The sequence below is a fragment of the Atta colombica genome, unplaced genomic scaffold (assembly GCF_001594045.1).
Source record: "Atta colombica isolate Treedump-2 unplaced genomic scaffold, Acol1.0 scaffold126, whole genome shotgun sequence".
Classification (NCBI taxonomy): domain Eukaryota; kingdom Metazoa; phylum Arthropoda; class Insecta; order Hymenoptera; family Formicidae; genus Atta; species Atta colombica.
Window position 1 is genome coordinate 1,815,321 of NW_017259213.1, and position 14,367 is coordinate 1,829,687.

General features: G+C 26.5%; 2 protein-coding genes across 3 annotated transcripts in view; both read right to left on the bottom strand.

Annotated features, from left to right (window-relative positions):
- The window catches only part of LOC108695036 (long-chain-fatty-acid--CoA ligase ACSBG2-like), a 19,445-nt gene extending 14,192 nt beyond the window's left edge, over positions 1-5,253 (bottom strand). Inside the window, exon 1 of one of the 2 annotated variants that reach the window (XM_018204763.1) lies at positions 5,115-5,253. The gene's annotated coding sequence lies outside the window, so the exon portion shown is untranslated. Of the gene's footprint in view, positions 1-1,635; positions 1,745-5,114 lie in introns of those variants that run through there. The other variant, XM_018204764.1, reaches the window with a different exon arrangement.
- Positions 5,254-8,707: 3,454 nt separating this feature from the next.
- Positions 8,708-12,955, bottom strand: LOC108695110 (very long-chain-fatty-acid--CoA ligase bubblegum-like). The gene is made up of 11 exons (XM_018204870.1): positions 12,901-12,955; positions 12,383-12,590; positions 11,987-12,121; positions 11,589-11,784; positions 11,409-11,510; positions 11,177-11,323; positions 10,299-10,777; positions 9,982-10,196; positions 9,393-9,544; positions 9,198-9,323; positions 8,708-8,902 (listed from the first exon to the last, which is right to left on the bottom strand). The coding sequence occupies exons 1-11, from the start codon at positions 12,947-12,949 to the stop codon at positions 8,708-8,710; spliced, it is 2,004 nt and encodes a 667-aa protein (XP_018060359.1). The 5' UTR covers positions 12,950-12,955.
- Between the last annotated feature and the right edge of the window lie 1,412 nt (positions 12,956-14,367).

The window sequence follows — 14,367 nt, forward strand, 5'->3', positions numbered from 1 at the left end:
AATAACGTTACTTGCCAACTCTGAAAGTATAATACTAACGCATAAAAACTGAAAAAAAAAAGAATTTTTTATTATCAGAAAAAAAATTTTATTATCATTTTTAGCACTATTATTTTTATTTTTATTATTAGGACAGCGGATATGATACTCGCACGCACGGCGGATACAGGGTAAATGTGACTTAAGATATTAATTTAAAACGTTTAAAAAGCAGTTTTTTATTATAATAAGTAGTAAATTATTTTAAATATGTAGAAAATGAAATAAACATATAATAGAAATAATAGAAATATATATAATATAAATAATACACTTATAATAGAAATAAATATCCGTTTATTCATTTTCTTCACAGTTGGAAAAAATAAACAACTCTTAACTCGCGGGTCTTGCGAGAGCCTGCATCCGCCAGCGGAAGGTTAATTGTGATATTATTCTAGCTGACAGTTCAGAATTACATTTCAAGATTGACAAATAATCGCAGTTCATAAAACTATACAATGTTTATTTAAAATACAATATACAAAAAAAGAGAATTACGACCCAGTGATAATTATAATTCATAATTAATTCATAAACAAAACAATTTAAATTTCCAACGAGATCATTTTCGATGTTAACTGTTAATTTCAATTTTAAATATATGAGATATACGCAAAAACGCTATTACATTCAATAACGCATGATTGCTCATCTCGAAGACAGCTGACATGAGGATCATATCTACACCTTATATTTGGTATTTCATTAGTGAAAAAAATTTATACAATTTTAATCATGTGATATTGAAGTACACTTAGAAATGTAACTACATGTTTCATTTACATATAATGAAAATGTGGTTATAAACGAAATTAAAAGTAATAAATGATTTAATTAAGTTAGTTATAGTAGTTTACACTCATAACTAACATTCATTACTTAAATGTAATGAATGTTATATTAAATTTATGAAATTTAATGTATTGTATACAATATTGTGTACAATACTTTTCACAAAATGTTATAAAAAGTACATTAAATTTCATATACATGTAAACAAATATACTTTTCAGTATAACAAATATACTTTTAAATATAAATACATTAAATTTAATGTAATGCCATGAAATTAAGTTTAAATTATGTAATTTAAAAGTATATTAAATTTCATGAAATTTTTAACAGTGTATAATAGTTCAGTCTTGCACTTTTACATATAATAATTTTTAAATATTTAAAATTAAAATTAACATTGAAAATAAAGTTTCGTTGAAGATAGACAAAATGTTCATTTTGTTTATGGATTAAATATAATTTAGCTCTCTTTTTTTTATATATTGTAATTTAAATCGTTTGAGCCATTTTTTATAATTTTAATTGTATGTTTAAACAATTTACTATAAAATAAAAAACTATATCATAAAAAATTAAATTTAATAATAAAAAACCTAAAGAAGTTATAGTCATTGAAGAAGCGAAATACATTATAAATCGATGTCTATACATACATAAGTAAAAATTCGCAACTAAACATACTACAGCAACAAATAAAAAATTTAAATTAAAAAGTTAATTGTAGTTTTTTATTTTAAACAATAGTTTCTGAGATATAAGATTTTAAATGGTCCATTACAAATTAGTTTAGATAATCACCTGTGAGAACACGCTGAAATGCGCATTTAACAGCGCTAGAATTACACGTGATGCTCGACTTTTTGAATTAAAGGCATGTATGTACGATGCTTGCTTTGATACATGCCGTGTAACGTTTGATAGATAACTACGAAATTAGTACAATTATTTCTGTTTCTGAAGATGCTGTCAATCGCAGTCAATCGTCTATTCGATCACGTGATAGTTTTTAATCTTTTGATTGAAGAAAACATGCAAGAAAACAAGTTATGAAGTAACACATAATAAATGCAGAAGTCATGCACATCGACATGCCGCACTTAATATATGAACGTTATATTCTAGCATGCATCAGAGCAAGCATGCATATCATTAAAAAAATCGTGTATTTTTGACTTTATATTATCTCGCGCGATTCATGAAGAGATAATTATCTAAACATAGACTATAATTAGCCCATATTTGAACTTTTATTCTCTTAAAAATTACTTATAATTAAAAATAATTAAAAAGTTATTTATAATTTAAAATTATGATTATTACTACTATAATATTAGTAATAATAATTATACAGGTGTAAATAGTGGGCATTAATTATATAGTGCTAATCTTGATCTAAAATTGAGTCGAAATGTCTTAAGCCATTTTTTTCTATAATTCTTTATAAAGCAATTATTATGGAGTAAAGTTAATCCAATGGGCGCCGTCTTTTAAATGGACGCACGTCCGTGAGTCGCCTAGTAGTGTGCGTAAGCGTTCCATTGCGCCGCGTCACTATGACTTCGCCGCTATTGCGCAATATTTTCACGCATCAAAAAATGCGAATAAATTTTTTACATTAAAAATTATATTCCTTCTGTCATTTTCTTTCAGGAAAATTTCAACAAGGGATACAAGAACTCTAGTCAAAACGTAACATATTACAGTTTATTACATATTTTCTTTTACTTTGAACTTATTTAGATATCTAAATGTTATAATACATTCTTTAAAAGAAAATTAATTTCTTCAGAATACTAGATAAAAAAATACTAGATAAAACCATTCGCAAGAAAATTCATTAAAATAATTCGTTTTAAAATTAAAAATTTAAGTTTAATGCAAAAATTTATGAAAAAGAATATAGGATTGCTTAAAAAATAATTTAACATGAAACAGAATTCATTCCTTCTGCTTATTCAAAATTCCAAATGTTTATAATGAAAAGTTTGTATTATTTTCTGTTTTATGACATATTTTTCTTAATATGTCTACATTTTACATAGAAACTTTTTAAAAAATGGATTTTTTAAGTAATATCAAGTCATTTGTAATAGATAGCTATATAGAGAACATTTTTAATGAAAAAATTAATTAAAAATATGAATAAAAATAATATTTATATTCTAAAAGGAGACTTACAGAGATTTGAATTTACAAAGAAATTTATAAAGAAATATTTTTTAAACAATTTATAAGCAAAAAAATTATATTTTTTTTAATATAAAATGTTACAATTTGCTACGTTTTAACGAGAGTTTTCGTATCCCTTACTGAAATTATCCTGAAAGAAAATGCTTTTAACAGAAGGAATATGATTACCTTAACTTTAAGCAAAGCTTAAAACTTTCTCTATCTCTATTTCTCTTTCGCTTTAAAACGAGACAAAGAGAGTTTTAAGACTTGCTTAAAATGCAAGTACCGTTAGTGCAACCGAGTCTTTTTTTTAAGTAGCTTAAATTCATAAAAAATTCTGAATGTATTGAAATATATATTATTACAGATTTAGATATTTTATATATTCAGAAATTTCTTTTAATGAATACGTTCTTAACAATACTTTTGCATTGATTTCATAAGTGTATCAGATATGTTACTTCACAGATGCCTTTTAGGACTTTTGAAGATTTTTATTATTTTTAAATAATAATCACAATGATTTTTAATCAACACTTAATATTAATAATATTAATATTTTTCGTTAAAAATAATACTGAAATTCGTTATTCGCTTGTTAAAAGAAACTAATATAAAAACATTAACAAAATTTACATTTAATTATTATATTTCATGGAAAGTCCAAATAGATCTATAAAGAAATTAGATTCTGTAAAAATATATAATGGATAACCAACTTTATCATCATATTCAAATAGTCACATTATAACGTCCTTTTTTATTTAAACAATTCTTTTCATTTTAAAAATTGTTTTAAGAGGATCCTAAAGTCGTTTGTATTATCGACTAACGACTTGTTTGGTTTATACTTCGGCTTTAAAATTCTAAAATTCAGCCAATGGAATACAGATTTCGGTTAGAATTAATTAGGACTAGCAGCTCTATTAGTTGAATTTTAGGATTTTAGAGTTAAAACCGAAGAATTAATCTATATAATTATTATCAATTAGATATTTTAATCATATAATTTTTGTATAACAAATACTTTTTTTCTCTTTCACAGATTCGAAAATTCTTTTCCAGAATTTTTAAAGTATACGCATTAATACGTGTTTGTGAGATGGAGTTTATGCCGAGAACGATCAAAAAATTTCGAAATTGAAATATTTTTTATCATTTCTCATTATTAGTGTAATATAGCGTCTCAAGTCGTGACAACATTTGTTTGATATAAAAGTTTTGCAACCTGAACTTACGAAATAATAATCCATAAACACGTAGTTTGCACGAACAAATAACGTCGAGTTCTTAAAATTAGATTTAGATGTTTTACCGCGACGAATTTGTTATACGAAAATTGACATGACTGCGTGTATCATAGGTGCGTAAGATGTTGGTATAGTAATATTAAGTAGTATATGGGTGCGTTCCGAGTTATGTATGAAGCGCATGATGTATCGTTTTATTCTTTTTTATTATTTGGTGAACAACAAGGACAAATGATGCATTATGCGCTTCATGTGAAATTCGAAACACATTTTTTAAAGAATCATGGCGATGCGTTGAAAAAAACGACTTCTGGTGACTTCATCGGAGTTCGAGTTTCGCTTAGGATTCCCTTAATTATTTTAAATGTGTTTTATATATTAAACTCAGATTATAAATTATTTGATTATAATGATATCTTACAATCTTTTTCTTCACACACACACACACACGCGCGCGCGCGCGCGCAACATATACACAGGGTAAATCAGAGTTTGAATTAATTTTTTATCCTATGAGAAAATTATTGACTTCATATCTATTGGATTATAACGTGCGTGCAATCGATAATTTTCTCATAAGATAAAAAAGCTGGTTCAATGACTATGGTTTACCCTGTTTATATTTATAATTAACTCTTCTTATATTTAATAAAACTAATTTAGAAATTTTTATGTTTTGTACGAAAAACATTTTTATGTTTTGTACAATAAAAAAATTATTATATTGTTACTTCTTTTCTTTTGTAGTTTCAGTTATTTCTAAAATTTTAGTTAATTGGTTTATCAAATAATTTTACATCTTATATCAAATAACAATTTTACTCAATTGCTTCAGATATTTACTCTCGTACGTACCTTGCCTTTCTCACTTTTTAATTATCTAAGACTCTAAACACTTCCTCTACGTGTGTGCTTAAGGTATGTATAGATTACTCCGGACGAATTGCAGATATCTGGATGCGTCCAAGTTTCTGAATACAATCGACAGCCCTGACTAGTTGATGGTTGTTGTATTCCTAAAGTCGCAGCATAAGTTTTTACATAATGCATGAAGCATAAGAGAATTAATTAGAGTTTATTTCATATTCTGATTGGTTGATTATTTTGCTATCTGATTTGTAAGTAATGATTATCAATTGATATAATTTTTTTATTTTTTTTAGAAATATTAATATGTATAAACATAATAAATTATTACATGTTAGAAATATTAATATGCAGAAACTATTGCTACATGATGGTATATTGAAATGAGATTAATTTTTTTTTAATTAGCATTTGTATGATTTGAATATTTATTAATATTAATCTAAAGTCCAAGGCTGATTTTTGCAAATCATTTTAGCTAAATAAAAAATATGACATATAGAACAGATGGAGCAAGAAAGAAAAATCTAGAATACATTTTTGTAGTATGAATCAAATAATATTAAATTTATTGTTGGGACAACAAATAAATTATAAATTCTTAATTTGTTGAACCAAATCAAAATACGATTTTTCCGTTAACAGCTGTTAGATTAGAGCATAAAATAACGAATATTAACATAACATGACGACTAAACATTGTATCTAGTTATATTGAATAGAAAATCGTAATTACAGTGTCTCACGAAACTGATTCAATGTATTACACAACAATTATTTACGATTAATTAAAGAAGACAATGAAAATGACTTTTAATAGTTTCAATAAGTCTGTTCTTTACCAATGAATTCAGTGAATTGTATTCAGTGCACACGGTATAATAAATGAAATGAAAGACAGTACAATAAGTGAAAACAAATATTTCGTTCAGTTCAACTTATTGCTATATGTACACCAGTTTAGAGAAATAACAGGCCAAATATAACAATGCAAAAAGTATTCGTATAAGGATATTTTTTTTATAAAAAAAGCCTTATTTGTAGAAAATAAACATTAATTAGCAATTTTATATAAAGGAAAGGAAAAGAATTTAGAGGAAAGGTCCCTATTATGAGATACCGAGTTCATTTTGGATAAATACTAGAAGTTTATGAACAGAATTTAAAAAAAATAATAGATCATTTTGAAAGAAATTTAATAAACTTTAAGATAACGTTATATAAAATTTAATTTAAATTCCATTTTTTTTTTGGAAAATTAAAGAAATGTAAAAAGTGAGCAAATCGCAAAGTCAAAAAATTGTGCTCTTAATATGAGATGCCCCGAGAAAATGATAGTAAAATGCAAAATATGTCAGTATTGCAAATTAAAAAACTTTATTTTATGTTTCTAAAATGCAAACAAACACAGTCAGCGTACGTGAAAAATGAGCATGCGATAGATTATACCTAGAACTCATTTTCAGATAGTTGGAATCAAGCATCAGAAATAGGCACTTGACGTTCATTCCAGTTGTCCTTTTTATTATTGTATAAATTTACTCTTTAGCAACGATTTCCACTATAACATAGAAGTATAGATTATTTCAAATTAGATATATCTTGGGTCTCATATTACGATTTCTTATGGTTTTATGATCATCAAATCTAACTTCTGTAATTAAATAATTCAATATATCCCGTATTTTTCTATTAGTACGACCTTACTATCATTATATGAAGAATTTATTGTCAAATATTTATTTATTAAATAATAAACAAGATTTAAATGCTCATCTCAATGAAACTTGAAGACATCTAAATTCCAAAATCTTTTTTTACGATGATTACAAGCATGATCTAATAATGAATTTTCTATTAAATAGTTTTCAATCTAACAGTAATAAATTTAAGCATGATGGAACCAATAGATGGTGTTTATTAGCAAAAACGCCGGTATCTCATATTAGGCGCTTATCTCATAATAGGAGACTTTTCTCTATTCTAACAACATATATTCTGTTCTAACATAAACAAACAAGCTTTGCGTGTATGATTTTAGGAATCTAAATTTCTCGACTGTACGAATATTTTTTGAGCGTTCAAATAATATAATTGTTAATTTTCGGTTATTTTTAAGATATATTATTTTTAAGATATATTTTATGATATATTTTCTATAATTTATATACATCTTTTTGGTAATATAATTTTGAGAAAAATACAGTCTATTTTATGAATTCTTTATGAATAAATTGTTAATTACCCAACAAAAACAATTAATTAGACATCGAATTGATGTCGAATTGATGTCAAAATTATTGTATCGATATTTTGACATCAATTCGATGAATCATTTCTCGCTGGATAATAATTACTTTTTAAAAATAAAATTTAAAAAAATATTTTTCTATACAAATACTTTTTGTACTGTATAAACAACTGTATTCAAATAAATAAATGTCTAAGATTTAATTCCTGTAATATTTGATTCCTGTCTTACTTATAACAATTTTTTGCTTTTTATTAATAAATGCATAGCATTAATAGCATTATTGTATTTCTAACAATTTTGCCTGATATTTTCTCAAGATCAATACTCTATTTGACTATCAACATAAAAATTACAAAAACAGTATAAAGATTCTTTAATTATAACATACGCTTTTTATTATGACAATATCTAGTAATCATTGGTAATTGTGAAAAGATTAAATCTCATCAATTACTTTTTTATATACGATTAAAATCAATAGTTTAAGTCTTACATACACTTTGAATCACATGATGGATTCTCCTACTGAGATAAAACACTTTAAATTTTTCTTTTAAAACTTAACAATGAGATATAAATATAAGTACAATATAAATAAAAAATTAATAAAAAAGTCAAATTCATTGGGTGAGTTCAAGTCGGCAAAGCGCCTAGGCCTACTCTGATTAACATGAGTGGTTATGGATTCATCTGGTAAGACCTAATCATGCTCATTCGTTCGGCAAGCATATCTAGTCGCTTTGCCGGCTTGAACTCGCCATTGACTTTGTAAAGCGGAAAATGTGGGTTTCGCCCCCCTCCTCTATGGAAGGCTCCATTACCAAAAAATTAAATGTGAAAAGTTGTAAATCCTTGTTTAACTTTTCACTCGAAGCGAGGTTTATCCAAAGCTATGTATCTAGTATTTTTGTGTTAAATGTTCGCTGTTTAATGTTCAGCTTGATAATCTAGATTTCTAGATGCATTCTGACATATGTTATATTATATTTACATTAGAATTAGACTTATCTTCATTCCATTTGTATGAATCAGTTCGTATCTCAGTTCCAAATATACTTAGCTGAGCTCCAAATTATGATGCGTACATGTTATTATAGTTGAATAATAAGAACTCAACACGTTTGACTTCATTCTTATTATTGAAATTAAAAGCTATAGAAGAAAGTTCAAGAATAAAGTACAGAATTTCTATTATTTGAATTACTTGGTTATAAGAAATATCTTGTCTCCGACATGATCAACGGAGTTGCACTGTATATTGTTGAATATAAAATTGTAACATTAATATTATGTTATTATTGATGCTGATATTGTGTAATATATAGTTTTATTCATACATTTTATCTATCAAATCAACATACATCTTTTCGACGATATTCTTTTTAAGCTTTAATGTAGGCCCCAATTCGCCAGTTGGAATCGAAAAATCATGAGGAAGAATTTCGAATTTCTGTACTTTTTGAGCATTACTTATAGCTTGCATATTTGCTCTCTTAATTGCCTTGTCGATTTCTTCATATATCTAAAAGATCAAGAAACATCTTGTAACATTTAAACATGCAGATCAAACTAATAGATTCTGGCATACTGGCAATGTTGTTTGCATTAAAATAACTTTAGTAGCACAATATATAATTTGATTCACAATCAGTATTAATCCAATTGTTTCAATACATCTCAATATTTAATTAATGCAATAAATTGTTGCTATAAAAATTGTTCATTCATATTTGTTTACTCGATTCAGATTTGAGAAAATAAATTTTTTTTTTATTATATAGTATTAAATAATATTATGAGTCTCTTTTAAGACTTACGGCTGTATTGCGAGAGTTTATGACTTCTGTAACCGTTTTAGCACTACTACCAATAGACTGTGCCCATTTTAATACATCTGGCGCCAGTGTATCTAATGGCGCGCCAGTCTCTTCATTCATATTACTCTGAAAAAAATGTATTATTTAAATATTTATAATTTTAAATTCATATTTTTTTATTTTCTCGAATTATACCTTAAGCGTGACAAGGACCGTTAAATATTTCCTTCGATCTCCAATTACCATAGCATTACTTAAATATGGTAATTCCGATAATATCGATTGTTCTATATTATACGATGTTACATTTTCCCCTCCGCTTGTGATTATAAGATCTTTTATTCTACCTGCGAATGCATAAAACATATACAATATGTGTTCGTTTAAAATCGTAACAATGCTTAAAGATTCCTAATTGAAACGCAAATCACAATATTAAAATATCAAGACTATATAATGGGTTTTTAATTATAAGCATTTAAAGTTAGCGAATACTGCCTAAAGTTCTGTATGTTTAGGCGTTATACAATAAAAATGCCAACCACATCTGAAAGCGCAGACTTTAAGCGGTATAATTTGCTAACTTTAAATGCTTATGATTCAAAAACTGTTAGCCTCGTTGTTTTGGCATTAAGATTTTCGTCTCAAAATAATCTTAAGAATGCAAGTGTTGTTATGGTCTTTATCGAGTATATTGTATATATATCATATATTTACATAACCCATTATTTTTCATGAATATTATTATATAATAAATATTAATAGATGGGAAACAAATATTTACCATTAATAAACAAATTTCCATTTGAATCTAATCTGCCAAGATCACCACTATGTAACCAACCATTTTTATCTTTGGCTTCTTTGATTTTTTCTGGTGCATTTAAATAACCCATAAATATATGTCGTCCACTCATACAAATTTCTCCGTCGCCATGTTCATCTATATTGTATAATTTTGTATATAATCCGGGTAAAGTTCTTCCTACACTATTCATGCTAACAAATTAGAATAAAATTTATTGTAAACAAAATATTTTAAACATAAAAAAATCTTCGAAAATTCAATATAAAGAATAAAAGCAAATTATAATAATTTACCTGTATTGGTTAATGTCAGTTATTGTATGAGCTCCACTACATTCAGACATTCCATATCCCTCTAATAGAGGCATGTCTAAACTCAGGAAATATTTTTTAATATCGATATTCGATAAGGGTGCTGCTGCGGTAACGAAGATTTGACACTTGTTCAAACCTAATACTGCTTTGACTTTGTCGAAAACAAGCCATTTTGCAAAAACGTAGCCCCAATGTTTATAATTTGTGCCATTTATTTTATTTCTATAATAATGAAGAGCTTGTGTTTTTGCCCATTCAATAATCCAAGTTTTTATTATGCCGTTATTATGCGCTTTTTTTTGCATTTTTTCATATATCTTTTCCCATATTCTGGGTAGCCCTATGAAAATAGTTGGTTGTGCAACAAGTAACGTATTTATTAATGTATCCTTTAATGCACTTGGGTCCGCAAAGTATACTGTGCTCGCTAACATAATGTTTAGTATGATGTCAATTATCTGAAATTAAAATATTATATAATCTCATTATGGAATTAGTAAAGAACTATTAGTATCAAATAATGATATAATGAAAATAAAGGGCATATAAAATTTAGTTGCAAAAATCTTAACAGATGAAAAATGGAACGTTTTTTATAAATTTTATAAATTACAAATCATACAGATAAACTATAAATTCATTGGCAATAATATTAGTCAACAGTTTAAGATCTGATTCCAACTATTTAATCTATTTAAAAAAAGCAACAGTAACGACGTTACAAGTTTCGCATTTCAATCCTGTGTAATTTATATACGTGAAAATTTGTATCAATTGTAATTTGTTAATTGTATGTCACTGTTGAATTTTTATTTAAGATACATAAAATATATATTATGCTATTTGGAATATTTTACCTGTGCTGCTATATGAGACAGTGGTAGATAGCTAACTATAATCTCTGCTTTTTCTTTTAAACGTAGCATTGACAATAATGTCCGTACACTGAACAGCACATTATCATGATTTACCATTACAGCTTTTGGCTTTCCGACTGTTCCCGACTATAAAAATTGCAAATTTAGAAAATAATATATTAAATATGTTATAGCAATCGCAATATGATTAACTGCGATAAATTGAACCTACTGTATATACTACAATACAACATTCATTTACTCCTATCGTCTTTAACACAGATAGTAATTTATCCTCCGATTCTTTTTTACCTATGTCCAATAAATCGTCCCACTGAGAAAAAATAAATAATAATAAGTTATATATATTAAATAAAAAGATATTAGAGTAAAAGTATACTAATTAATTTACACTCAAAACATCCTTTTTGGTAGGTATGCCATTATATTGAACAATTGCTTTCAAGTGGGTTAAATTGTGTTTTATTTGCAAGATTTTTTGCAATTGTTTCTCATCTTCAACGACTATTATATTTGCCCGACTGTTTTCAGCACAATATTGGCATGCTTCTGGAGAATTTGTGATATAAATCCCTGTAGCGATCCCACTAAAAAGGAATGATCTATTTAAAATCTGAATGATTTATTAAAAATCCGATTTAAAAATCGAAAAAGTAAGAATTCATATTGTTGTTAGATTGCTTTTTATTATTATATCGTTATATTATATGCAATATTGTGAATATGTAAACAGTACGTGTAAATTATAAATGATGCTTATTTTGATATAAAATGATTAAGTTTTTTTACCCAGCATATATAGCCGCGAGATCAGCAATAAACCACTCCGGACTATTGAATCCCATTATGCAGACACTATGATGTCGCTCCAAACCTAACTTTAGAAACGCTTTCGCGACGATTCTTATAATAGACTCATATTCTCTGTAATAAAAAATTAATAAAATTGTACAAAATTAATTGTATCATCTGTCGAGGTGAATGTAGTTGCTAAACTCATGGATTTTACCTGTAAATCAAATTGAGAAGAATAGAAAAGAAAAAGTTTATATAAAAATATTTATATTTTACAAAATCATAAATAGAGAAAAGTTTTACATGTTTTATCACAATAAGTATTATACATATAATACTTATTGTGATAATAGAGAGTAGAAAAACAAAAGTCTTTTTTTTTATACATACTGGAAAGTATATGTGGTTCTTTTGCCGTTAGTATCAGGTCTAGACACCAACGCTATATGGTTAGGATAAAGCTTTGCAGTTCTAGTTAAAACTCCAGGGATTGATATGGGCATGAATGAATTAGATCCATTGCTATCTAACTTTATTCGTACTCTGCCGTCAGCGTTACATGTAGTATCTATGTCCGTAGATAATACCTGGTCTGGCCCTAAAATTATTAAAATATAAACATTTTAATTTTTTTTATTTTATTTTATTTATTAACAAATAAAAATTTACAAAATTTACAAAAACTTATGAAATGCTCAATAAAAACAGGAAAAAGGCTTTATTAGCAGAATTTATAAATAATTATCTATGTAATTATCTATGTAAAGCAGGATATACAACGATAATGCAGTGATGTTTGTAACTGATATTTTTTTTTCAAGGAGAGATTGATAGAGTACTATAAATAAAATATAGTAATTAAATTATTGTAAATAAAAAGTTTTTTTAATATATTATGACAGAATTACCATCGAGACCAGTTTCACTAGTCAATGCATATGTAGTTAATTGATTCATCTCCTGCAACAACCCGATTTATAAATTTTAAATGATGATATTTTTATTTTGAGCGAGAATCGGATTCACAATCAATAATCATTTTTAATCTTTTCTTGAATCGAAATCAAGTACAAAATTTGACAAATTTATGCTGCGGTCCACTTAGCATTTTAAACGCTACAGAGAATTTATAGCACTAACATGACTGGATCATTGGACGTTTCGGAACGTTCTCAGCAACTCCGATTATCTCATCAATACGTCGTTTTTGCTCCAACTGCTTCATCTTCGAGAAATGAATTGGCTGGAGCGCTCACGTAATAATTGTAGTAATTCGGAACAATAATGGATCAATCGGAGCGTAGCGTTTGGAATGTAGCGTTCAGAGAATTTAGAAGAAGCAAATGGACCGCAGCCTAATTAATTTGAAGGATTGGAAGTCTCTTTAATTCGACAGTGGCATCACCTTTTTTATCACTCAACCCCATGACAATGACAAAAAGCCCTTCTTCTAGCCCTTAAAATAAAAAAGATCAAAAACATGCTAGTCCTCAGAAAGTTAACAATATTGGAATCATAATCGAATTGATAAAATTATTTTTTTTTTTATAGTTTTTTGGTTTACGAATTTCTTGAAGAATCTTCTTACAATGTCTTTCAAATCGTAAAAGAGTGCGCGGTTTACAAAACAAAAGAACAGTTCTCGTATGGAACAATGATTGAATATTGCACAAAAAGAAATAATAAATATAAATTTTCTTATTTAAATAAACTTAATATTCATTACTTTTTATACGAGTTATATCATTTTGTAATAATTTTTAGAGAGGCTTAATAACATAAAACATAAATAAGAAGAAGTATATAACAATGCAAGATGTTTTTGCACAAGTTATATATTTAAAATTTTAAATGTAAACGTTTCGGTTAAGTTTCGACTATCATCAGTACAACTAAAAGAATGATGTTATATAATAAAAACGCCAATTGAGATGTAAAATTAAAACATAAAATCTGAAAATTAATTCTGTTTTCTCGATCTTTTTGGCATATGAGATTTTCTTATTGAATATTATTTCTTGATCACTGTATGTTAAACACAGGATTATTAGATTCTGACAAACAATGTTATATAAAATGAATTATTATCTTTATTTAATTTAATTTAATTTAATTTAATTTAATTTTATTTTATTTATAAAAATGAATTAATTATAAAAACTTACCACAACGATCAATTGTACTATATTATTCAATGTGAAGAATATTACGAAGATGGCAGAATTTTCGATGTTAAGAATATTATTTGAAAAAGATCGTATAATCACAGTGACATTGTCAGTATTTTGAGACGGTATTTATACATATTGAGAGAAAAGAGAGGGAAAGTGCTAGGAGGGAATGATATGTAAAGGAGAAAAATATCAAGAAAGCGT

Coding starts and splice junctions, on each gene's coding strand:
- LOC108695110 (XM_018204870.1), bottom strand. CDS start 12,949: ATGAATCAATTAACTACATATGCATTGACTAGTGAAACTGGTCTCGAT. Junction 9,324..9,392: donor CGGTCCTTGTCACGCTTAAG/GTATAATTCGAG, acceptor CATTTTTTTCAG/AGTAATATGAATGAAGAGAC. Junction 8,903..9,197: donor TAAACTCTCGCAATACAGCC/GTAAGTCTTAAA, acceptor TTGATCTTTTAG/ATATATGAAGAAATCGACAA.